At 34.1% G+C, this 24,186-nt stretch overlaps 1 protein-coding gene across 2 annotated transcripts; it reads right to left on the bottom strand.

The window, feature by feature from the left end:
- Window positions 1-828: 828 nt before the first annotated feature.
- On the bottom strand, window positions 829-24,096 carry LOC111999550 (uncharacterized). Of its 2 annotated transcripts, none has more exons than XM_065770916.1 (14): window positions 23,949-24,096; window positions 20,171-20,273; window positions 19,874-19,969; window positions 19,700-19,755; window positions 19,478-19,601; window positions 16,662-16,724; window positions 16,496-16,555; window positions 16,244-16,405; window positions 8,900-8,973; window positions 8,725-8,818; window positions 8,458-8,594; window positions 8,286-8,366; window positions 2,873-2,978; window positions 829-1,191 (listed from the first exon to the last, which is right to left on the bottom strand). In XM_065770916.1, the coding sequence occupies exons 1-14, from the start codon at window positions 24,089-24,091 to the stop codon at window positions 1,120-1,122; spliced, it is 1,371 nt and encodes a 456-aa protein (XP_065626988.1). In that variant the 5' UTR covers window positions 24,092-24,096; the 3' UTR covers window positions 829-1,119. The 2 variants fall into 2 exon arrangements, with proteins under 2 accessions (XP_065626988.1, XP_065626987.1); XM_065770915.1 differs by lacking the exon at window positions 23,949-24,096 and adding an exon at window positions 20,367-20,550.
- Between the last annotated feature and the right edge of the window lie 90 nt (window positions 24,097-24,186).

Raw genomic sequence — 24,186 nt, 5'->3', positions numbered from 1 at the left:
TCATTGAGAATTTTATCGGATTCAATAAGAAAAGGAAAAAAAAAAAAAAAATGAAAAGTAATTACTATCGTGAGCCAAGCCAAGAAAACGTCCTCTCCTCACTCGACGAGAACTGACTGCGTAATCTTATTTGTTTTTGTTTTGGTAGTTTTCTTATTACTATTATTATCATTTTTTTTCTAGTTTGAATTAGAGAATTTTCAATATTCTTTTCTTAAGCCTTGAGCTCTTCTATGCCATTAAAATGAGCATAACCATCATCATTCAATCATTGTGTACCAAACCACAATCGCAAGCCACAAAAGTGCCTACCACAAGGGCATCGTCATTTGGGTTTAGTTTATAAATTAATGCAATTTGTTTTGTAGGTATAATTTTTTAAAGTTTTAATTATTTTTTAAATAAATATAATAGGATGATGAGTGTTCTTTATCATCATATTTTATCATCATATTAAGATACTAATAAATTCTTATTGGTGTAGGAGAGATTTGGCAAGAAGAGAATATGCTAGTTGATTAAATTAGAATCTACTAAGTCTCATTTTCTCTTAGTACAAAATAGTCCAACCAAACTCATTTTAATCTTACCAAAATAATTCCAATGCACTTGCATTCTCTCAGGTACAATTAGTCCAACCAAACTCATTTTATACTCACAAAATAATTCTAATGCACTTGCATTCCCTATTTGTGCAAAGAGAGGTTGCCAAAACCAAACTCCTCTAATATTTGAATGCTAGATAAAGCAAAGAGTGCATCTCCTTACCTTTTTTTTTTTGAAGCATTTTATTCTTAGAAAATGAACAAGTCAAATAAATTAAAGAAAGATGCCATAGAATTTGAGTGCAATCTTAAACCATTCTTAACCATTTGATCCATGATTAAATAAACATTCTCAAGCCATTCTTAGAGTACAATTTCAAACCATTGTTAACTATTTGATCCATGATTAAATAAACACTCTCAAACCAGTTTTAGGTATTTGATCCATGATTAAATAAACATTTGAAGAAGCAACCAACGCAATTAAGTCTTCCAACGAAAGCAAATACATGAAATGAACCAAATATAGGTTGGTCTAGCATTATTATGAAGGATTGATCTCTCCTTCGGGAACTTAATCACTCTTGATGGAAACTTCGATATGGTTTGTTGAGTGCAGTAAAGTTGCCAGGCGTGAGAATACAACCTACATTGTAGATAGAAGCAAAAATTTCTGAGTTCCATTACCTAGTGTGTGATACAAAGTATGATTTCAAGATACATGTGGCAAGCTCATGAGTCAATAATAACATCAATTTGCATCAGTGAAAGATGTGTGATTTCATGAGTGAATATTACCAATGGTAAGCATTAGTACAATTTAGCAATTGTTAACCCCTAACTCTTAAATAAAACGATACTGAAAGATTCACAAAATTTTCTTAGAATGATTTCACTTAAAATTCAATCATGACTTATTATTATGTTCAAGTTTCTTCATAATCTTAGTTAATTACAAATATGTCTTCATATAATTAAAAGTTATGAAAAATCAATTATATATATTTAATAACAAATTTACATTAGATATTAGTCTTATATAACAAATTTAAACATAAAATTTGATCATTTAAAACTAAATTGAAAAAAATTGTAAAAGTATTAAAATATGACAATATTAAAAAGTTTTTCTACCCATCTTCATGGGTTTTAAAAAGTTGCATAACATCCTTAAAAAAATAGTTTATGTTTATTTATAGAAATATTTTTATGCACATGAAATTAAGCTCAAATGGAATTGATTTTGTGACAAAGGAGGTTTTATTTTATTTTTATTCTCTCTCTCTCTCCAGTGAGGGGATGGGTGGAAGGTCACATGAAGGAGGGTTTCTTGGATGGGGTTTGAAGAAGGGGTTGTCTGTCTAAGTCTTGACCCATAGCTCCACCTATGATTATGGTGGCAATAGTGGTGAGACCTGAGAGGTAAGGGTGGCAAAATAAGCCCAAATCCATTTGCCTACCCAAACCCACCCATTTTAATTGAACTCAAACCCACCCAATTATTAGTTGGGTTAAATGGACATCAACCCAATTAGACCCAATAATTATTGGTTTTAACTAAAAACCCATGGAATCCCATTTAACCCAAAAAAATTAACCAAAATCAACCCAGCCCTTCTCATAAATAAATAAATAAATAAAAACAACAACAACAATAATCAGCCTCTCTCAGATCTTCGTCTCCTTAGAAAGCCCACTAGGAAATTTTTAAATTTCTGTCTTTTTTCTTTCTTTCTATTCACCACTTTGCACTTTTGGTCTCTGAGAAAGTTTGATCTCCATCAAATCAGGAAAACGGGGGGGGGGGGGGGGGGGGGGGGGGGGGGGGTGATGGATTGTGGTGTAAGGAGTGCGGGGAGGAGGAGATAGGTGTCAAGAAATTAGTTGGAAAATGATGGATTTTTTTTTTGTTTTTTGTTTTTGAATTGGGTATAGAGGCACAAACTAAATTATATAATGGGAGAGATATGGTAGTGATTGCGGTGTGGAGTGGGCCAAGGGAAGTGATGGTTTTGGTGATGTGGAGGAGAGGGTGAGAGAGATGAGGAGAAGGCACATGTTGGTCTAGAATTAGTTTAGGCATAAAGCATGAACCATAAATTACAATTTTTTTAATTGCTGGTTGATTATCGAAAATTTTTTCTATTAATTATTTTAGTTTGCATAAAAAATTTAAAAAACTCGCAAAAAAATACTTCGATAAATGGTACTTCACGCTGAAAAAAATAGCGGTGTAATTAGTAACAGTTTACAAGAATCTTAGCAACATTTTATATGAGTTAAAATGTTGTTTTGTAGCATAATATTACGTTAGACAATAAACATACCTGATAATCTCCAAGTGTACGTGACTTAAAACCAGATGCACAATAATCAAAGTAATATTCCCATGTTCGCATGAACTTTTCATCAAATCCAAGCGCAAGGACTTTTCTGAACACAAACATTAAAGCCCCGACATCAAAATACAAACCTTGCGGTTAAGTCACTTAAGTTGATATCAAGATTAGTTTCACAATGTAGAATAATCATAAATTTGCCATTTAATATTTTCAGTTGCCCATTCCTATAACAAACTTAATCCTTTTCATCTCATCTATCCTATTTGTTGGAAATTTAGACCCCTTAAACACACAGATAGCGTAGCCTAGATTAATTAGCCAAGTTGTTACTTAGTCAAATTATGCAATTCTAGGTTAAAGTAATCAAATAATCATATTAAGATATAAAGCAGCGGAATAATAAATAACACAAGATATGATCACCCAGGAAACCACTCGGTAAAAACCTGGGGAGGATTTGACCCACCGATCCTCAAAGCATAACAGAATTCACTATGAAAGAATTGAAGTTCTTACAGAAGGACTACAAGCTCCCCGCTCTACTTCCTAATGCTACCCACCAGTAAAACTTCCTGACACGACCACGCGCAGGCTCCGAATCCACGGACTACTTCTTTCTTGAATTCTTCAATCAGCTACAAGCTCCCCGCTTGCTTTTCTTTTTAAGTTCCAATTGTTGCAACTATAATGATCTTCAAGATGTTGAAATCATCTCTACCTTGAAAACCCTAAGTTTTGTGTAAAGGAAGTCTCCTCAAAGATCTCACACGAGATTCACACAAAACAGCAATGTATGAGCAACAAAGCAATATGGACAACCCTCAAAAACTTGGCTAGGGTTTAGTTTATATACCTAGGGTAAAAACACAAAACCCTAAACGTTTAATGAAGTAGGGCTGAGTTGGAAAATCTGCAGAATATTCAACCTGTGCGATTTTCGATCGATCGAGCCAGGCCGAAAGTCCCAAGTACTTCTGCAGCCACTCGATTCCAACTTTACAATATTAAACCAATTTTGAGCAATTCTAAACAGGACTAAATACACTGTTTTGATCATGGTTTGCCAACATTATAAATTAGAGTTCTAAATACAAAAACTCCTAAGACCTTAGAACCTAACACTATTGTAAAGTAACAAAAACATGTGCATGTTCTAATCTTCATCAAATCTCCCTCCCCAAATATAACTAAAAAAAAAAAAATCTTGTATCGAAAATTAATTTTGAGATATGTGTTACCAAAACTTGATTATTTTTTAACATTCATAGCAAGTTTTAAGAGTATACGGCTATACATTTAGTAGACCTTATAAAGAACTAAAATTACAAGAGCGATCATTTTGCACTTATAAATTTTTCTTGACATTGTTTACTTTGCAAAAAGTAATTGACAATGCTCTAGGATGGTTCTGTTTTTTTAGTATATAAAAAAGAGTCCAAATTCAGTAAGAATGGGATGTAAAACCTATATTTTACACTATCCAATAAGAGATTGCTACATCATCTTTTCACTTAAAACTCAATAGATTTTGCCACACATAATAACATCTCAATAAACTTACAATTAAGTTGGATTTTCAAATAGGTATTAGAATTGATTGAGTGTGGTTGTGTCTATTATATAATATGTAATATGATGATGTGTCATATTGAGATTGAAGGGATAAAACTTGGGTTTTATACCATATCATTATAGAATTTAATCTCTATAAAAAATTCTAATATTTTCTCCAATGGAGAGCTAATGCAACACAAGAGAGCATAATAACAACAATTGCCGTTGTTATATTTTAGCCCAAATTGTATTACAATATATATACGTACTACAAATCTAGGTTAATCTTATTAGTTTATGGATTGTATATATTATTATATAATTTTAAGATTATGTTAACGGATGCTCTTAGGGTAATTGTTAATAAACCATAATAAGAAAGTTTTGACACCACTTTTATGAAAAATATAAAAATCTATCAACAAGTCAACAACATTTATTGTTTTATCCTATTTCCAATAAAATGTTTCTAAAAATAGCTCATAAACGAATGCCCTTAGTGCATTAGTTAACATTTCCCATAATGTTATTAGGTTCATAGTTATAGGTTAAAAAACTGTAAAAGAGTTGATCGAGAATGAGTTTTTGAATATTATTTGATGTACAAGACTTATACCTAGGAAAGCTCAAGACAGCCAAAGTGTTTGGAATATAAACACTTGGTTTGACAATTAGTAGTTTGATTGAGATAATCTTGATATCAGTGGATCGATTGAAATTGCGAGTTTAGAATTCAAATGAGGCCCATATTGAGTCGTCTAATCTGTTATATTTTGTGACCTAATTGCTAAAGTAAAAAAACTGATAGGATGACCACAAACTAATCTTGCAAGCATCATTGGTAACTTAAACAAACTTGGCATAGGATTGGTTGACTTGTATCAATCATGGTCTAAATTCCCAACAAATTATATTGTATTACACAAAAGGCAAGTCAAGAGTCTGTGGTTTAGTGATATTATCTCATTCTTTCATGGAAAACTTATTTGAAAACCCCGCTTTCCTATATAATAAAAAAGGAGCAAGGGCTAAACCATGTTAATTTCCTTCGTTTTCTTCTCACTCTGCCGCCTAATTGCTTCTACATCACTATCCTTTGCTTTTTTTTTTTCCATAAGTTTCTGCCCAATGTCTTCTTCAGCTGTTGTCACATGTCATCTCTAGCTTTTGTCATGTGTCTTCTCTAACATATACCACATGCCTTCTCTTAGGCCTATCATCTGTCATCTCTAGCACTTGCCACAATGACTTTATTGTTTACCTTTTTCAGGAATTTTTTTTTTGTTCCGAAACCAATCGCTTTCCTAGTTGATTTTTATTTTTATTTTTTATGTAGATATTAAATTTTTAGTTTGTTCATTCATTCGTAATCTCCAAAAAGGCCTAAAACAATGATTATTAATCAATGAAGGCAATACTGATGATTTCAATTTCACTCACTATGCACGTGCATTTTTCTTCTACACTTGGCATTCAGCTTTATCTCTCATAATTAACACGTGTTCACCACCTTGGCTGAGTATCACAAATCACACTGATTCTTAGCTTCTTCTATTGGCTTTCTTTCTAATGATATATCTCTCTCATCTTAGATCACGTTTCTTTATTTTATTGCAATTTTTTTTTGGGTCATGTGTCTCTACTATCTTTAGTGAAGTTTTTTAGATCACACACTTGCTTTGCGGTTCTCCAAAAGAATTGCAAAAGGCGGAAATAAAACAGCATTGACAGCATTCAAAAAGACACAAGTGAACAAGTCCCACCCATAAAGAAGATTGAGTCCACACACACTTGATCTGTAGCCTCCGTATACATAATGTGCACTGTCATTGGCAATGTCATGCCTCAGTCACTATCTTCATTCTAACTTGTCATCTGGACTTCATTCAGTTTGGCCATGTTCAATCCACTTTGCATCTAATTTGGTTACACTTTCCTTTAAAATCTCACTTTTTTTTGTTTTTGTTTTTGTTTTCGTTTGTTTGTTTTTGTTTTTGTTTTTTTGTTTTGTTTTTTTGTTTTTCTAAAATTAATTTGTCTTTAAGTTTTTACCTTGAGTTTGAAAAGGATGCTAGAGATATTAAGGTTCAACCTTAGTCAAACCCCAAGTCTACACTGTATACTAGTTTAGATTTATTGTACTAGGATATATTTATGATACAAGTACACATAATCTTGCTTTTAGTGCATGACTGCAAGTACTATAAGTATAACTTTAGGTAAGTTTAGGGTGATCTACTGTATATTCTTTTCAACAGGTTCATCATAATGTACATAGTTTAATAGGAAGCTTTAGCCGTCAAAGGCTTTTTCCTGTGGGTTACGTCCCTAAGATTAAATCATTATAATTCCACTAGCGTGAAGGTCCTTTTAATCGGTGTTCTTGATAAATAATAATTTAGAGACTTTGCTCTTAGGAATTTCGTGAGAATTTGAAATAGGTGCAACATTATAAATTCTCTTTAGACTTAGTATAATGACAAACAAACACAGATATGTTGTCCTCCAAAAATATCACCTGTACTTGCCCTATCAAACCAAATTCTTATGAAAAATTCTTAGGTACTTTCATAGCATAGATAAATGGTGTTCTATTTTCTCACCTTTATGGTGAATCTTATCATAAATTTAATGAGTAGACCTCACTATGAATATGAGAGAAGAGAGCACAATTCTTCGTGCTCCGAAAGTACTTGAAAATTACTATACTTTTACAAGGAGGTGGGTCCTACGCTTATGGGGTGCACATGTTTGTAGGATGCCTGCTTGATAGAGCGCATCATTTAAAAAAAAAAAAAAATAGAATTATGGACCATGTTAGGAAGATAACATCTTAAGAAGACTCTAATTGATTAATATAATATATAGGGACATCACTTAATCCAAAAATTTAAGCATGTGAGTTTTGGATTAACTATGTTATTATTTATTAACTATTCACTCTTCTCGTTATTATTCAATGTGAGACTTCACTTACATGTGTATACCAACAATCTTTCCCTCACATGTGAGTCATTGTCTTTTCATAGGTTACAAACAAGTTTTACTATCTCTCATTTGCCTATGAGTTTTACACACACACACACACACACACACACATATATATATTCTTTAGTGCATTATCCCTGAGCCTCTTGCATACCAACAATGGGACCACATGTCAAACCACATACTCATCCATGGGAACTAGTCTACATGTCCATATCCATAGGAACCTAATGCCACGTTGTGACCTAGTACCATTAACAATACTCATTTATTGGGCCTTTTTCCAAGGCTTTACGGGTTGCCTTGTGCAATATTATACACTTGTGATGCACTTGATCCAATTGCGAAAGGGAGATGTTGCCACCTTGCTACGCACATGGGCTCTGATCCATTTGATGGAGGGATTACAATTGAATATTTAATATAACATATAAAGACACTTTAACTCAAAAATGCAAATGTATGAGTTTGGGCTTAACTATGTATTAACTGCTTACTTTTTTCGTTATTATTCAATTAATATTGTAGAACTTCACTCCATAAGATACCACCAGAACAAGCTGGCATTTTGCCATCTTCAAATACTACATCAAATAAGTACAATTCATGCACACAGGTGTATCCATTGGGACTTTTGGTTTATAGGAAAATTTTTTATGCATGTTTGATTTACAAAATCTGGACAAGATTATAATATTTTCTTTTTTGATAATCAACAAGAATTCTATTATTTTCTAAGAATTTATGTTTGTTTAACTAATTATGCACTACATTCCAAACTATGAGAACTTATGGTGAAGAAATTATTCTAGTATCAGGAGGCGAAGCAGGGGAATAATATGATTATTTTTCTTACCTCCGGTTGCCCGCAAAATTTTTTCTCCAATATCTGAGTGTTTGGTAGTAATGAATCCCTATGTTCTCCACGTGCTCCACGCTGCACATACAAAACTCTGAATTAATTTTCTAGAGAAATAAATATTAAAAAAAAAAAAAAAAACTAATAAAACCAAACAATGAATTAATACCAGAATCTGGATGCATTAGCCATGGCTGATATTACACTGTTTAATGAAGGTAGGCATCCACCAGGAAATATATATTCCTTCATAAAATCTGCACTTCGCCTGTGCTGGTCGTAACGTTGGTCTGGGATTGATATGAACTAAGAAGAAACAATCACAAACAAGCTTTAATGGTTAGCAGTATGTTTAAATTTAACCCATCAAAGAGTTATAGAACCAAAACATTGTAATAAAACTGGGAAAGAGATAGGACACCACTTGTGTAATTACCTGCAGAACAAAAAGCCCATCTTCTGCTAATAATGAGTCACAGCAACGAAAAAACTCTTCCATATATTCATGGCCAACATGTTCAATCATCTCACTGAAAAATGCTATCAAAGATCATGTTATTTTTGGAATCATTTAGGTAAGATTTAAAATTTGGTGGCATAAAGAAACTCGCCAGGATATAATTCTGTCATATTTGGTGGTATCGGGCAATTGGCGGTAGTCGCAGAGAAGAAGCTTAATGCGGTCCTGCAAGCAAAGTTGATTAAAGTTTTTAATTTTGAAGTGAATTTTTTTATGTTGTTCTTGGATAATTGGATAGTTGGGGAGGGGGAAGAGATCTAAATGGATATTTTCTATATATCTAACTATCTAATTGGATAATTGAGCTATGTTCAACTAGCAAAAGAGATCTATAAATTCTTTGCTATGTGCTTTTTACATGTTACCAAGATAAAACTATGAATATGATTCTCTTCCTTTGCCTTAAAATGCAGAGGGTCCATGATTTAGTTTTAGTTTTCATGATTTTAAGAGTGTATATCAGTATATGCGGTGCCACATTATTAAAATTTAATTACACCAAATATAAAGAATGATGACTCATTTTAAATAATCTGGTATTATATTTACCTTTACCAAAAAATGGATCAATTTTAAAGCAAATGAAGATGATCATTCTCTCTTTCTTTTACCAAGTAGTAGGATGACTCTCTCCTCCTGGTAGGAGTCTCTCCCTCTCGTTTTCAGAACGAGTCCTTATCTCCTTTAGGTTTTCCTAAGGGGCTGAGTTTTATCTTTTTTTTCCTCTCTCTCTAATAGTGTCTTGGTGCATCATGGCTGAGGGTAAATTTTAGAAAATTTAAAACTCACTTCTGAGGAGGAGGAAGTCATTGAGAGTGCTGATGAAAGGAGGATTAGTGACATTGAAAGCTGTGTGCTTAGTTTGGTAGGCAAGTTTTTAACATGTAAACCGTATAATAAGAGACCTGCTTTAAGTACCTTAAGGAGGGTTTGGGGGTTGGGTTTTGAGTTGCAGATTGTGGAAGTTGGTGCAAATTTGTTTCAGTATAAGTTTAAGACTGAATTTCAGATGGCTCAGATTCTTAATGATGGTCCTTGGTCTTTTGATAATCAATTGTTGTTGCTCGAGAGATGGCAAAGAGGGATGTCTGCAGCCAATGTTGTTCTTGATCATGCTTCTATGTGGGTGCAAATTTGGGGAGCACCGATATGGTTTCTCCACAAGTAGCAATAGATATTGGTGGTCGGATTGGTACGGTGGAGGAAGTGGAAAAACAAAGGTCAAATGATTCACAAAGCTTGTTTATGCGAGTGAGAGTGTCTGTCTCTGTTTCTAAACCATTAAGAAGGGGGTGCTTTGTTTTAGACTCTGAAGGTAACCGTACATGGTTAAAATTTAAGTATGAGAGATTGGTGATGTTCTGCTACTTTTGTGGCTTTGTTGGGCATGACTTGAAGCACTGTGTTGGTTTCTTTGCTATGGAAAATAGTGGCGCAACAATGGAAATTCAGTATGGAGACTGGTTAAAGGCAGTGGGTGGTTGGCAGAGATCAACATCAAGAGCTGAGGGAGAGACGATGATTAATTCCCAGAACAGGGTGGTGCAGAGAGAAGCACTTGGTAGGAGTGAGCTGGCTGCGCAAAATAACTTCGGATTTCGTGGCACGTTTCCTGTTTTTTGGAGAATATCCCAATTAGAGCATTCACATCAGCTCTTGTAAATTCTATGTCTATTTTACATGAAAAAACCTACTTTTTCTATTTTACATGACCACTTTTACAATACACCCACATCAGTTTATTTATTTTCCACATTTATTCAATAAAATATTCCCTATTTTACAATTTTTTATTATTACTCCCTTACTGCCCCTCTCTCTCATAGACCTACAGCCACCATCATCACTGCCCAACCACCATCACCACCATCATCAGCAACCAAAAGCCATTAACCCACATAAATCAACCAAAATCAACATCAGATCAACAGCCACCATCATCACCGCCCAGCCACCATCACCACCCACACAGATCAACCAAAATCAAAGAAAAAGCAACATCAAATCAACCCCGATCTCCACCTAAAATCAAAGAAAAAATCATTGATCAATCATCGCCACCATCGATCATCGCCGCAATCGACCTTGCCACGCTCATCGACCATCGACCATCGATCGACCTCACCGCGATCGACCTCGCCACGCTCATTGCCGCCATCGATCATCGCTGCCATCGATCATCGCCACCATTGATCATCGATCATCGCCGCCACGTTGTGACCCACAGCGCCGATCTCGCCATCGATCATCGCCGCCATCGATCATCGATCATCGCCGCCACGTTGTGAACCACAGCGCCGATCTCGCCACGCTGTGAACTCCGATGGCATGCTGTGAACTCCGGTGGCACGCTTTGAATGAGAGAGTGAGAGATGTGAGATAGGTAGAGAGAACTGAGGATGAAAGTTGTGGAGAGAAAGAGAGGGCAGTGTCTGAGATAGATAGAGAGGGAGTTGAGTGGCAGTGAGAGAGAGAGAGAGAAAAAACTATTAAAAAAATAAAGGCGAAAAGCACATTTTAGTCCCTACATTTTTAGGCGATTTCTATTTTAGTCCCTAAATTTTATTTTTACCGCTTTTAGTCCCTATCCTGAAAAACGGTTCCGTTTTGGTCCTTGCCGTTACATCAGAAACGGATATTGCTGACGTGACAAACGGCGATAATAAATAATATTTGTTTAATGTCCACGTGGCCTAATTAATAATAAAAAAATATTTTTTGACATTAAAAAATGCCACGTCAGCATATAAATTAAAAAANCACAATCCTCCAACGAAGCTCTACAAAAGATTAGGCTATCATTTGCAAAAAATAGAAGGGATAGTTCGGGTCCCTCTCTACAAACTAAAATCCCTTTCATAACACCATTAGCCACAGATGCCTTAATAAGAGATGATAAACCCTTTACATATAGGATAAATAAATAAGGCGACAAGGGGTCCCCCTAGCAAATACCCCTAGTAGGAGTAATGCTTCCTATGGGCTCCCATTGACCCTAATTGCATAGTTTAAAGAGGTAACACACTTCATAACAAGGCATCTCTATCTTTCAGCTAAACCTAACTTCTCCATAATTTTTTCTTACCAAACCCACTCTACCCTATCATATGCTTTACTCATGTCAAGCTTTAGAGCTATGTCCCCCACTTCCCCCCCCCCCTCCCCCCCAACCTTCTTTTTACTAATATGATACATAGTTTCAAATGCTACCAACACATTATCAGTATTAAGTCTATCATGCACAAATGCACTTTAAGAATCACTAATAATAGATGGCAATATTCTTTTAAGTCTATTAGCTATAGCCTTCGAAGCAATCTTATAGATTACATTGCATAAACTAATAGGTCTAAAATCACATTATTAGTATTAAGTCTACCATGCACAAATGCACTTTGAGAATCACTAATAATAGATGGCAATATTCTTTTAAGTCTATTAGCTATAGCCTTCGAAGCAATCTTATAGATTAAATTGCATAAACTAATAGGTCTAAAATCAGTCACATATTTTGACTCTTTAACTTTAGGAACAAGCACCACATGAGTTTGATTAAAGTTAGGATGAGAGATACCATGGTTCAGGAAATCTAAGACTATTTTGCACACTACACGCCCGCATGTACTCCAAAAATGGAGATAGAATAGAGGTGGCATACCATTTGGGCCCGGTGCCTTTAGAGGAAATATTTGCTTTAGAGCTTTATGGACCTCACCCTCATGAAACTCATGAGCCAAATCAACATTCATCTCCCCTGAAACCTTCGGCCCAACTACATGGAGAATCTCCTCAAAGTCCTCGGGTAGGGAAGAAGAGAATAGACTCATGTAGTACTTCACAAAAATTCCAGCTATCTCGGCCTCTTCCTTATGCCACACCCCATTCCCATCAAAAATACCATCCATATGGTTCTTGCTTTGACGATCCGAAGCTTTTGCATGAAAATACTTTGTGTTCCTATCATCACCTTGAAACCAATTTTGCCTAGCCCTTTGCCTCCACATCTCATCCTCCCTATCCAACCAACAGTTAAGTTCAATCCTCGTTTTTCTCAAAGCATGAATTTGGTTTGAAAAAGCAGGTTGGTTCTCCAACAAAGCCAGCCTTGCTTGTAGTTCGGCCACCATGGCCCCCACATTACCGAACTCCTCTTTGTTCGATCTCAATAATTCAGCTTTGCACCTCTCCATGTAGTTCGAGATAGCCCAATCCGATCCCACCAATTCCCCTTCCTCCCAAGCCTCCTTAACAACCTCCTCACAATGAGCATCTTTAAGCCACATGGATTCAAACCGAAACAACCTTCTTTTTCTTCTCTTACTAGGCTGATTTTTTAAGTGTAAGGATAGAGGTGAATGGTCTGATGCCGAGGAGGAAAGATGATGTAAATAGCCCTTGGGAAAAGATTCATCCAATTCGTACTGCCCAAGGCCCTATCCAATCTCTCTCTAATCTGAAAGCCGTCTCTTTGTTGATATAACCAAGTAAATTTAGGCCCCACAAACCCCAAATCTCAAAGTGCACAAAATTAATCATCTCCAAAAACAGCTCCAGTTGTCTTTTTGGCCTCATACATCCCCTTCCTTTTCCGATAAACCAATGATTTCATTGAAATACCCAATCACCAACCATGGAGAGAAGAAGAGTTCTTCAAGAACTTCAGTTTAGCCTAAGACTCCGGTCTCCTTTCCATTTCTGGGTTACCATAGAAACCTGTAAGATGCCACCAACCAATACCCAAACCACCATCAATCCATGCATCAATATGATCATAAGCATAAGATTTCACATCAAGAGTCACCCCATCTTTCCAAAATAATGCTAGGCCACCACCATTACCATTGCTCGGAACGAACACCCCATGCTTTAAAAAAACCTTTCTTTTACTTTATCTATCCACTCCTTCTTATCTACCTTAGTCTCCATAAGAAAAACTATATCGGGCTCTTCTTTATTCACCACCTTTTCCAAGGCACGAACTGTCCAGAGGTTCCCAAGCCTCCAGCAATTCCAACTTATAATACTCATTGTGCTCGGCGGGGTTGCCTTACAACCTCCACCGTTGGAATAAGTTCAAACATCTTAGTTGTCTTACCTCTCTTTAGACCAGATTCAGTGCCATTAGGCCCCTCCAAAAATTTTTACGTTTCTGCCCAACATCAATGTCCATTCTAGAGCTCAGTGTCTCCTCTACAGGTCTCTATCTTAGAAGGTTGGGGGGGAGGGGGGGGGGGAAGTGGGGGACATAGCTCTAAAGCTTGACATGAGTAAAGCATATGATAGGGTAGAGTGGGTTTGGTAAGAAAAAATTATGGAGAAGTTAGGTTTAGCTGAAAGATAGAGATGCCTTGTTATGAAGTGTGTTACCTCTTTAAACTATGCAATTAGGGTCAATGGGAGCCCATAGGAAGCATTACTCCTACTAGGGGTATTTGCTAGGGGGACCCCTTGTCGCCTTATTTATTTATCCTATATGTAAAGGGTTTATCATCTCTTATTAAGGCATCTGTGGCTAATGGTGTTATGAAAGGGATTTTAGTTTGTAGAGAGGGACCCGAACTATCCCTTCTATTTTTTGCAAATGATAGCCTAATCTTTTGTAGAGCTTCGTTGGAGGATTGTGATGAGCTTCAAAGAGTGCTGGCAGTCTATGAGAGAGCCTCGGGTCAACAGCTAAACTGGGCAAAAACTTCTCTCTTCTTTAGCAAAAACACTCCAAGAGAAATTCAAGGGGAAATCCAAAGAAGGTTTGGAGCTCAAGTCTTAAAACAACATGAGAAATATCTTGGCTTATTATCACTTGTGGGGAAAAACAAGCAGAATACTTTTAATGATATCAAGGAGAAGCTTGGTAAAAAACTGGCGGGATGGAAGGAGAAGTTGTTATCTAAAGCGGGCAAAGAAATCCTCATTAAAGTCATGGCTTTGGCAATCCCAACATACACAATGAGTTGTTTTAAAATCCTGGAATCACTATGTGATGATTTAACAAGTATGATTAGGAATTTTTGGTGGGGCCGAAAATCCGAGGAGAAGAAAATTCCATGGGTGTCGTGGGAAAAGATGTGTGAGCCCAAAGCTTGTGGTGGTATGGGGTTTAAGTATTTGAAATGTTTTAGCTTGGCTTCACTTGGCAAACAAAGGTGGAGATTGCAATTAGCCCAAGATTCATTGGTATTCCGGGTTTTGAAAGCTAAATATTTTCTTAGATGTGACTTTATTTATGCTTCTCTAGGCCATAATCCGTCTTATACATGGAGGAGTATCATGGCGGCACAAGAATTGGTGAAGGAAGGAGTAATGTGGAGAGTGGGTAATGGGAGGGATGTGAAGGTATGGAGAGATAGATAGTTGCCTTGTTCTTCCTTTCATGTGGTAATTTCTTCTCAGTTGATCTTGCATGAGGATACACGGGTTGGAGAGTTGATAGATACTGATGCCATGTGTTGGAAATCTTTGGTGGTGGACTCTATTTTTCTGCCATATGAGGCTGAAGCAGTCAAAAGTATCCCTTTGAATTGGTCTTAATGGTAATCAAAACCTAATTATGGAAGTTATGGCACAGTTGAAATGAATGGCGTCTTAATGGTGTGATGAAATCTAGGAAGCAGCTGGTGTTTGGCGCAATGCAATACTGGGTTGAGTTTCTTGCGGCTAATGAGGGTGATGAGCTTTCTAGCACTATAGTCTAGAAGATGAATTGGTCTCCACCTCCATCGGGATTATGCAAAGTAAATGTTGATGCTGCCACTTTCAAGGATATAAGATCAAGGAGTATTGAGATTGTAATCCATGACAACTTGGGGTAGATTGCAGTGGTTTTATGCAGAAAATTGGAAGCTCCTCTCGGTCCACTTGAAGCTGAATCAAAGGCTTTTGAAGCAAGAATTTTTTTTGCCTTGAGCTGTGGTTTTACTGATGTGGTGCTAGAGGGAGATTCACAGGTATTGGTAAATGCTTTGGTGGGTTCTTCATCTCCTCCCTCAGCTGTGGCTTCTGTTATTTGGGGTGTCCTAGAGTTATGTATGGGGGTTTATACAAATTTAGTTTTCCCTTGTCAAGAGGCAAGGGAATATGTCAGCTTACTTAGTAGCAAAAAATGCTTACAGCATTGTTAATGACATTGTATGGGTTGAAGAGGATCCTTGCTTTGCTAAGCCAGCCCTCATCCATGATGTAAATTTTATGTTTTCTTAGTAATGAAAAGTTTATGCATTCCCTATCAAAAAAAAAAAGGAAGAAGAAGAAGAAGAAGAAGAAGAAGAAGAAGAAGAAGATGATGATGATGATGATCATTCTCCATATAACAAAGGTAAAGGAATGCAAAGATACGATATACAATTGAGAATATTAATTTTACCTTCAAATATGTCCCACATATATTGATAGTAATGATGTATGATTTTAAGGTAAATGTCATTCATCAAATTAGTACCTGAAGGCCAGCATCTTTCACTTTCTGTTCCGCAAGTTTTAGTTGCTCTTTAGACAAAGTGATGCCAGTATATTTGCATCCAGTTTGATTGACGACTTCAATAGCAAAGCTTCCCCAGCCACACCCAATTTCAAGAATTTCATGCTTCTCATCAATTCTTGCCTAAATTAATTGAAAGAATTTTTTTTTTTTGATTAGTTTAGGGTGTGTTAAAGTTTAAAAATTTGACATAATTCAATAGAAAAGTCACACCTTTTCAATCAAAGAAGATAATTTTCTCAGCTGTGCAACCTTCAAGTCCTCATCCTCCCTCTAAGAAATATTGTCATAAAGGTGAAGTTAAGCTAAATCTAAGCTTAAAAAGGAAGAAGTTGATGCATTGTTTAACATTAAATTATCAGAAGGTTTTGATCCTGACCTTAAATAAGCCGGTGGAGTATGTCATTGATTCGTCCAAGTACAGAGCGAAAAGCTCATTACTCTATAAACACACCAAAACGAATTTTGAGCTTATGCTAGCTTGATATCAATTATATCACTAATTAGGTTTGAATGCATGAACTATAAACATATAATAGCCTCAAAGTGAACACAGTTCAACTCGTTACCATGACCAGCCACACAGACTGATCACGTACGATTATACTTTTATGCAGATTGAACATGGTATCCCACAATATTCCAATAAAGTCCAAATTGGTTTAGTGAGAACCCCAATCCAATTGGCATCTTTCTATGAACTTTGGTCGGTCGGTTTATATAGGATGTAAACAGCAAAAAAAAAAAAAAAAAAAAAAAAAAAAAAAAAAAAAAAAAAAAAAAAAAAAAAACTCCATATCTTCAATTTGTTACTTGTTAAGATCTGAGTTTATAGTGTTGGCAAACCATGACAAAAAGTAAGTCTCATTGGGTTAGAATGACATACTTTCAAGTCCAAGACAAAAAATTTAGGATGACAAAGTGAGATGCAATCTGGTTCTCTCGATTGCTATTCGATTGATCGAAAGTTGCAAATAAGCTAGCAAACGTAAAAAGTCTATAACTTGTTTGTTTGAAGCCCAAATTGCGATATAATTTTTTGCAGTATTTAAATAACATTATAAGTTAACACTAGGAGGGGTTTTTTGAGAGAGAAGAGTGCTTCTTGTGCCTCCTATTGTAGTTCTAGGGTTTTTGTACCCAAAGCTCTCTCAAATCTTCTACTGGTGTTATTCTTTGAAGAAACTCAAGATTTGGTGTTGTAGAAGTTGCAACCATAACAAGATCATACATAGCTGATGATTTAAACTTTTGAGTGAGATCTCAAAGTTACAAATGTGGGTGTTTGTGTTTAGCAAATTCAGATAGAAAAGTACATGGATTCGAGGTTGCACATGGTTGTGTAAGTTCTACAAGAGGTAGTTTTAGATTTAGGGTTTAAATCTATTATAAAATTTCCATTCTATCATTGTGAATTTGTTGCTTTGATGATAATTTAGGTTAAATCCTCCCTAAATTTTTTACCTTGAAACTGGTAGGTTTAGTGGTTTTCTTAGATCATCATATTGCTGTTTTCTTTACTTTTCCGCACTTAGTGATATGATTGTTGTTTAACTTACATATGAATAATAAACCAAAGTACCAACTTGATTAGTTAATTAGGTTATACAATTTGAGTGTTCAGGGGTCTAAACAAAACAATCTTTACTGACAGACTGTAATATGATTTAACAATAGGCTTCCCTTTTGTTAAATTAAGGGAAAAAAGAGAGAAAAAGATTCCCTTATGGGATTGTAGGGCAGCAATAGTTGTTGGAAGATGAGTGCAAATATCCGTAATTGAAAAAAAAAATGGCCCCTCCAAAAAAATGGTCCACGTAATTCTTTTTATAAGATGTAAAAATATTAAAAAAATGTAGTGGAGTTTACATTTCCACAATTTTGGTAATAAAGATTTCAGGATTGTTATAATAAAATTAGATTTCGAATAATTGAAAACAAAAGCTAACACACAAAGAAAAAAAATGCTGAATGTAGTCTAGTTTCTCAAAAGAAATTAAGATATATATTAAAAAAATTTTTTAGGTTTTCCACCATACTTTGGGCAAAATACAAAAAGACCTTTGAACATTGGGTCAAAATCAAACTAACCACTTGTTCTTTTAATTTAAAGTTTTAAAGTAATAAGTCCTTAAACTTTGAGAAATGTCTATTACTATGCTTTTAACCAAAATGGTAAAGATAAAAATAAAAATATATACATTTTAAACTTTTTTATATTATAATTCAATTGTTATAATAAGCGAGGGATTGTAGTTTTAAATATCGATTATCTTTGTAAAGGAGACCAAATAATGCCGTTAAATTACAAATTTTTATTACAATATTTATTGCTATTCGTATATTTATGTGTGTAAAATTTTTTTCTGAAGACTTGAATTTTAGCTTTTACTTCCATATTTCATAAATACTTATACATATGCAGTGACTATCTTACAAAGAGTGTGCGGTGATTAAACTTATTAGTTATGATGGAAATTGTTGATATAACCTCTCTCTCTCTCTCTCTTTTTTTTTTATTTTATTTTTTTATTTTTTATAAATGAATGTAATTTGTTTTTGGTACAAAGTATGTAATGAAAAGTCGACTGCATGTGAATAAAGACAACTTTGGTCTTGTATATTAAGAAAAATATGTGTCCCAAAAAATAAATAAGAAAAATTATTGAGGTAACTAAATGAATTGACATTAGACAATAAAGTAATTAAGCAAAAGTTGTATTTAAATGATGTTTTACATGATATTTAAATTTAAATTTAAGTATACTTTTTTTTTTTGTTATGGTTTATATGAATTAATATATATTCAATTAGTTTTTATCATAATTTTTTTTTCTCTTGCCCTCTAAAACTTCAATCCTAATTCCTAACTCTGTCTGACATGTGTTTAAGTATTTTTCAGAATCCTTCTTCATTCACAATTTCTTTCTCCGAGAATTTTAAAACAGTACTTCATACTTTCGCAGGCTCAAATTGCCTTATGTGACATTCTTAACGGTGCGTGCATATGATGATACACACGAGTGTACACATTTGCATGTTTTCAATCTGTGTTTGTGTAAGCTTTGTTTTGCACAAATACATGTTCAAACGTATATTCACTTGCTACAGTTTCCTTCTAGTTCTAGACTTATCGAAAGACCTCAAAAAATGAAAAAAAAATTAAGAAATATTTTAGGGGCCAGAGTCTTATACCAGCTCATAATGACGAGAGATGTTCCTGCGAGCTTGTGTAAGACTATTTTGCCTTAAAAGATGCTTGAAACAATAGCTTGCAGATCCTATAGCAGCTGTGAATATCAATGGTGTCCACCAACCCCTAAAGCCAGGAAAAAAAAAGTTTAGCAATTGAGGAGATAACTAATCATAATTTGATTATCCAAGCTTCTAGCAAAGTCTAGCAGTTGCAATATATACCTTCTCTTATCCAATTTTGAGATAGAGGACTTTGAATCTCTGCTGGCAATAAGAAGCTGCAAAACATTCAACAATGCCAAATTTTAAGGAACTAAAGACCAGAAGAATCCTTTGTAGGTATTAGGGAAAGAGGGGTTTCGTTTTGGAATTAATTTAGACTCAAATCAATCTTACCAGAAACAAGTTTAGAAGACCTTCATTTTTATCGGCGAAAGAAATATCTCCATCAATATATGCATCTGCAAGGCCTAAATCAGCCCGAGTCATGATCTGATCAAAACAAACTAAAACTCATCAATGGTGGTGAAAATACTCTGCAGTATGAATAATATAATACAATTTTGAATTTAAATGCCAATATAATGTGCAACCAATTATTTAAATTTGAAAAAATTTGCTGCTAATTTCAACAATAGTATGTTGCAATTGATTTGTGTAAAAATGATTCCAACACAGATTAAGACTACGTACCTTCCAGTAAAACTGTGGATTATGAACTTTAAGAACTACTTTCAGAGAACATTTTGTCTTGTCTCCTTCAAAGGTCAAGACTGTGCCATCTTCCTCCAATAAACTGCAATACCACAAGGCACAGATTATCCATCTTCTAGATACAATTTGATTATAGTTTGTGTGAGTGGGTGAAATTTAGGGGACAGTATGGAACCATATATTTAGGACTTTAACTGCAACCGAACTATGATGGACCCTTCCGACTGAACAAGGTGGACCAAACCGATAACCTTCTTAAGAAGACCTTAGACCAGACAAAACGACTTGAACTGGGGAGGGCTATAAGGAGGCTAATATGGTTAAGTTAGAAAACTAGCCAGAAAAAAAGAAAAAGGAAAAGAAAAAAGAAAAATGACACAGACACATTGCATAGAACTTGCCTAATTGCCTCACATTTTTAATTTTTAATTGTTGGCTATGTGAAGGGGTATTTAGAGCGTTTACATCCAAAAAAAAAAAAAAAAAAATTACATCACCAAAAAATCACTTTATATATTTTATTTATCTACTTGAACAATCCACCCTACATCTTGTTCTCTATTTTACAATACACGATATTAAAATTAGGGACAAAATTAGCCTTAGGCCAAGGGAAACTTTTGGTCAAAAAATTCTTATGGCCCCCACCAAATTGAAACTTAAAAAAAAAAAAGAAAAAAAAGAAAAACGAAAAAGTTATTCAACCAAAAAACTCAAAAATTAATAACCCATATTTGTGGTTGGGCCCCTTTCAAGCAACTTCACTTTTTACTAACAAAACAAAAACAAATCTCTTAAAAAAAAATCTTTGATAAAAAAATACATTGACAGTTTAGTGGTTTGTCGATTTAAGATCCAATATTATAAGTTTGGGACTTCGAAATTTGGGTGCTATTCTATTGGTTATTTCCACCTAGTGGATTTTTTTATTTTTTATTATTTATTTTATTTTTTATAATTTCTCATCTTTAAAAAGACTATACAGTTGAGCATTATGGCCAATTAGATATTTTTTATATTTCTGTAAATTCTAAATTACAACAATTAAATTATTAGTTTAGTGAATATATATTAGAGTTACTTATTCTTAGTTATGTTCTAATCCTTAAGAGTCACGTGAATCTTTTTAAAATCGATGATGTTTTTGTTTATTAGTAAACAAGTTTTAGCTGTATAATTCATAAATCATGAAAAACTACAATTGAAAAGAGGATTTCACCATTTTGAGTATGATGTAGTTCAACATGTGGACTTGCAAATTTTTTTTAATTGTGTATTGGTTAGTAAGGCTTAGAAAATTATAGTAAACTATTAATTAATATGTTTATTAAGGGTTGTATAATTGTACTTATATATATATATATATATATATTTTTACAGAGTTTTAATTTATGACATCTACTTCTGATGATAACTTTTTATTATTAGACTAAGACACTAAATGATTTTTGGTGTAGACAGGGATCAAACCTCAGATCTCTTATTCAGAGACTTTACTAGTTATACTTATACTTAATTTTCCAATTTCCACTACAATTATAGAATGGTTATTTTAAATCATGAATATATCAAAATTAGGTTTCACAACAAAATGGATGATGATATTTTAATGGACTCTTTTAATTTGCTCATTAAAAAGATAATTGATGATTTTATTAAAACTAAGAAATTTTATTAAGAATATTTTATTTTGTTAATAAAAAATAAGCACATTTCTTATTTTTGAATGATAAAAAAATTATTCATGTTTTGGCCCCCAAAATAAAATCCCAGCTTCATTCTTGATTAAAAATATATAATATTATATACTTTTTGCAAATGTGCAAAACAATGTACACATTAGTTTAATCTACAATGTAAATTTGATAATTATAGTAATTAACAATGACATTTATTATAATTATGTTTGTATATAGAATTTATCTATTCTATCATGCAGAGACAATTTTACTAAAGAATGTAAATATAAGAGGTTTTATGAATGGTATTTATGGTAAAAAGAATCTGTACAGTAAAATTTAAAGTGGTGCACAATATTATAAAGTCAACAAAAAATCAAAATTTTAATTTTTGAATAATGCTATAGATATAATAAACTTTCACAACATTTTTACACCTTGTTTAAGTTTTAGATTGTGATTGGTACAACATTATTTTCATTTGGACCAACATTGATGTCACTTTTGTTATATATCAATGACAACTTGAAAAATTGTTGTGAAGTTTGGTATGTCTTAAGTTTTATTGTTTGGTTATATATATATATATATATATATATATATGTATTATAGATTATAGACTATGTCGTGGTAGCAAACTTAAATTTGGGCTTTCCAAGGGTTAGATTGACTCGAGTTTGTGCATAACCCACACCCAACCAAATTTGATTGGGTGAAGGAAAACTCAACCCACCATCAACTAAAGAGGAGTGGCAAAAATGGATCTTCATGGGTGGTGGGCAATTTAGGCGAAATCAGTAATAATGGCAATGAAGTTGAAAAGAGACCAAAAGAATCGAAGATTGGTTGGATCTCATTAGATTTTATCAAGATCTCATTGGATCCAACAAGATCTTCCTGGATTTGGTCAATAATTCACCATAGTTGGTTGGGATCTTGTCAAATCTGGTTAGATTATCTCAATAGAGAGAGAGAGAGAGAGAGAGAGAGAGAGAGAGAGAGAGAGGGAGGGAGGTTAGGTTCATTGAATTTTGAGGGGGACCGGGGGGGGGGGGGGGAACTTGACACTCAACCCTCCAGAATTGGATTTTGAAGGGGAAAACCTGCCTTTGATTATTATAGTCACTAGATCAGTTTGTTTTTAGTTCGGGTCTACTTGGATTTTCCAAGTGGTTCGGGTTGAATGGATCTATGGACAACTATACTTGAAATACTTGGTGTTGGTACTAGTGGTGGAAATTAAAAGTAATCTGAATTATAATTTGTTAGATGAAAATTTAAAAACCATATGTTGAATATAAATTATAATGACCGTATGAATACAAATCTTTTATCCAATTTTTTGTATTTCACTTTATATTTCATAAATTACAACTTGTCATGCATAATTTTCCTTTTAAAATAACTAAAATTTAAAATAGGAAAAAAAATCAAACAAATGACGTTGTGGTTAGTGGAGTATAAAATAAAAACACAAAAAAAGGAAAAAGAATTTGTATTATGATCATATATCTAAAGTTAGGAGTTCATCAAAAGTGGGTATGGTATTGGTATCCTTTGCACAATGAATAACATTATCCATTGTATTTCATTTTAGATTTTTACGGGTAACCTTAGACTACCGCCCCGTGGTTACCAAAATCCCCTGCATGCTTACATAATCAAGTCACCGTAACTTTAACCAAAAGTATAGAGGTTCCGGATAAATTAACTTTCAACAGCTGTTCTTTTAGGAATACAATAAAATATCAAAATATTTTATAATAAGATGAAGGGTAAATCTGCCGTAGGTAAAAAAAAAAAAAAATATATATATATATATATATATACTGTATCCTCTACACCTCAAAACTTAAATTAAGATATTGTAAAAATATCATCAAATTTTGTTGAGTTCCTAAACTCTTTTTATTTGAAACCACCAAAATAGCTGTTGCATGGCGATAAATTCCAGAATTGAGGTTGTTGCTACCTCTCTCTCTCTCTCTCTCTCTCTCTCTCTCTCTATATATATATATACAGGAAGCAACAACCTGCAGAATCATATAAAGAGAATGTCTAGTTACAAGTAAACTCACGTTAAACATCCAGCAGAGATGTAACGTCCGAGGAACCTAGTGACAAAAAGGCGTGCCCCAGCTTCTATGAGAGATGGTTCCATGTGTTTTGGCTTGCTTAGAAGAGCATTTTTTTTTCCAACCAAACTATTTGCAGCAGCCATGCTCGCCAGCCTACAAACAAGTATATCCAGTAAGATATGGTTCAAACTAAAGATTTTCATGAAACAAATGCATAGTTATAGACCTTTGAAAAAGG

The sequence above is a fragment of the Quercus suber genome, unplaced genomic scaffold (assembly GCF_002906115.3).
Source record: "Quercus suber isolate HL8 unplaced genomic scaffold, Cork oak 2.0 scaffold_37, whole genome shotgun sequence".
NCBI classification, from domain to species: domain Eukaryota; kingdom Viridiplantae; phylum Streptophyta; class Magnoliopsida; order Fagales; family Fagaceae; genus Quercus; species Quercus suber.
This window is presented reverse-complemented; position numbering and strand designations above follow the sequence as displayed.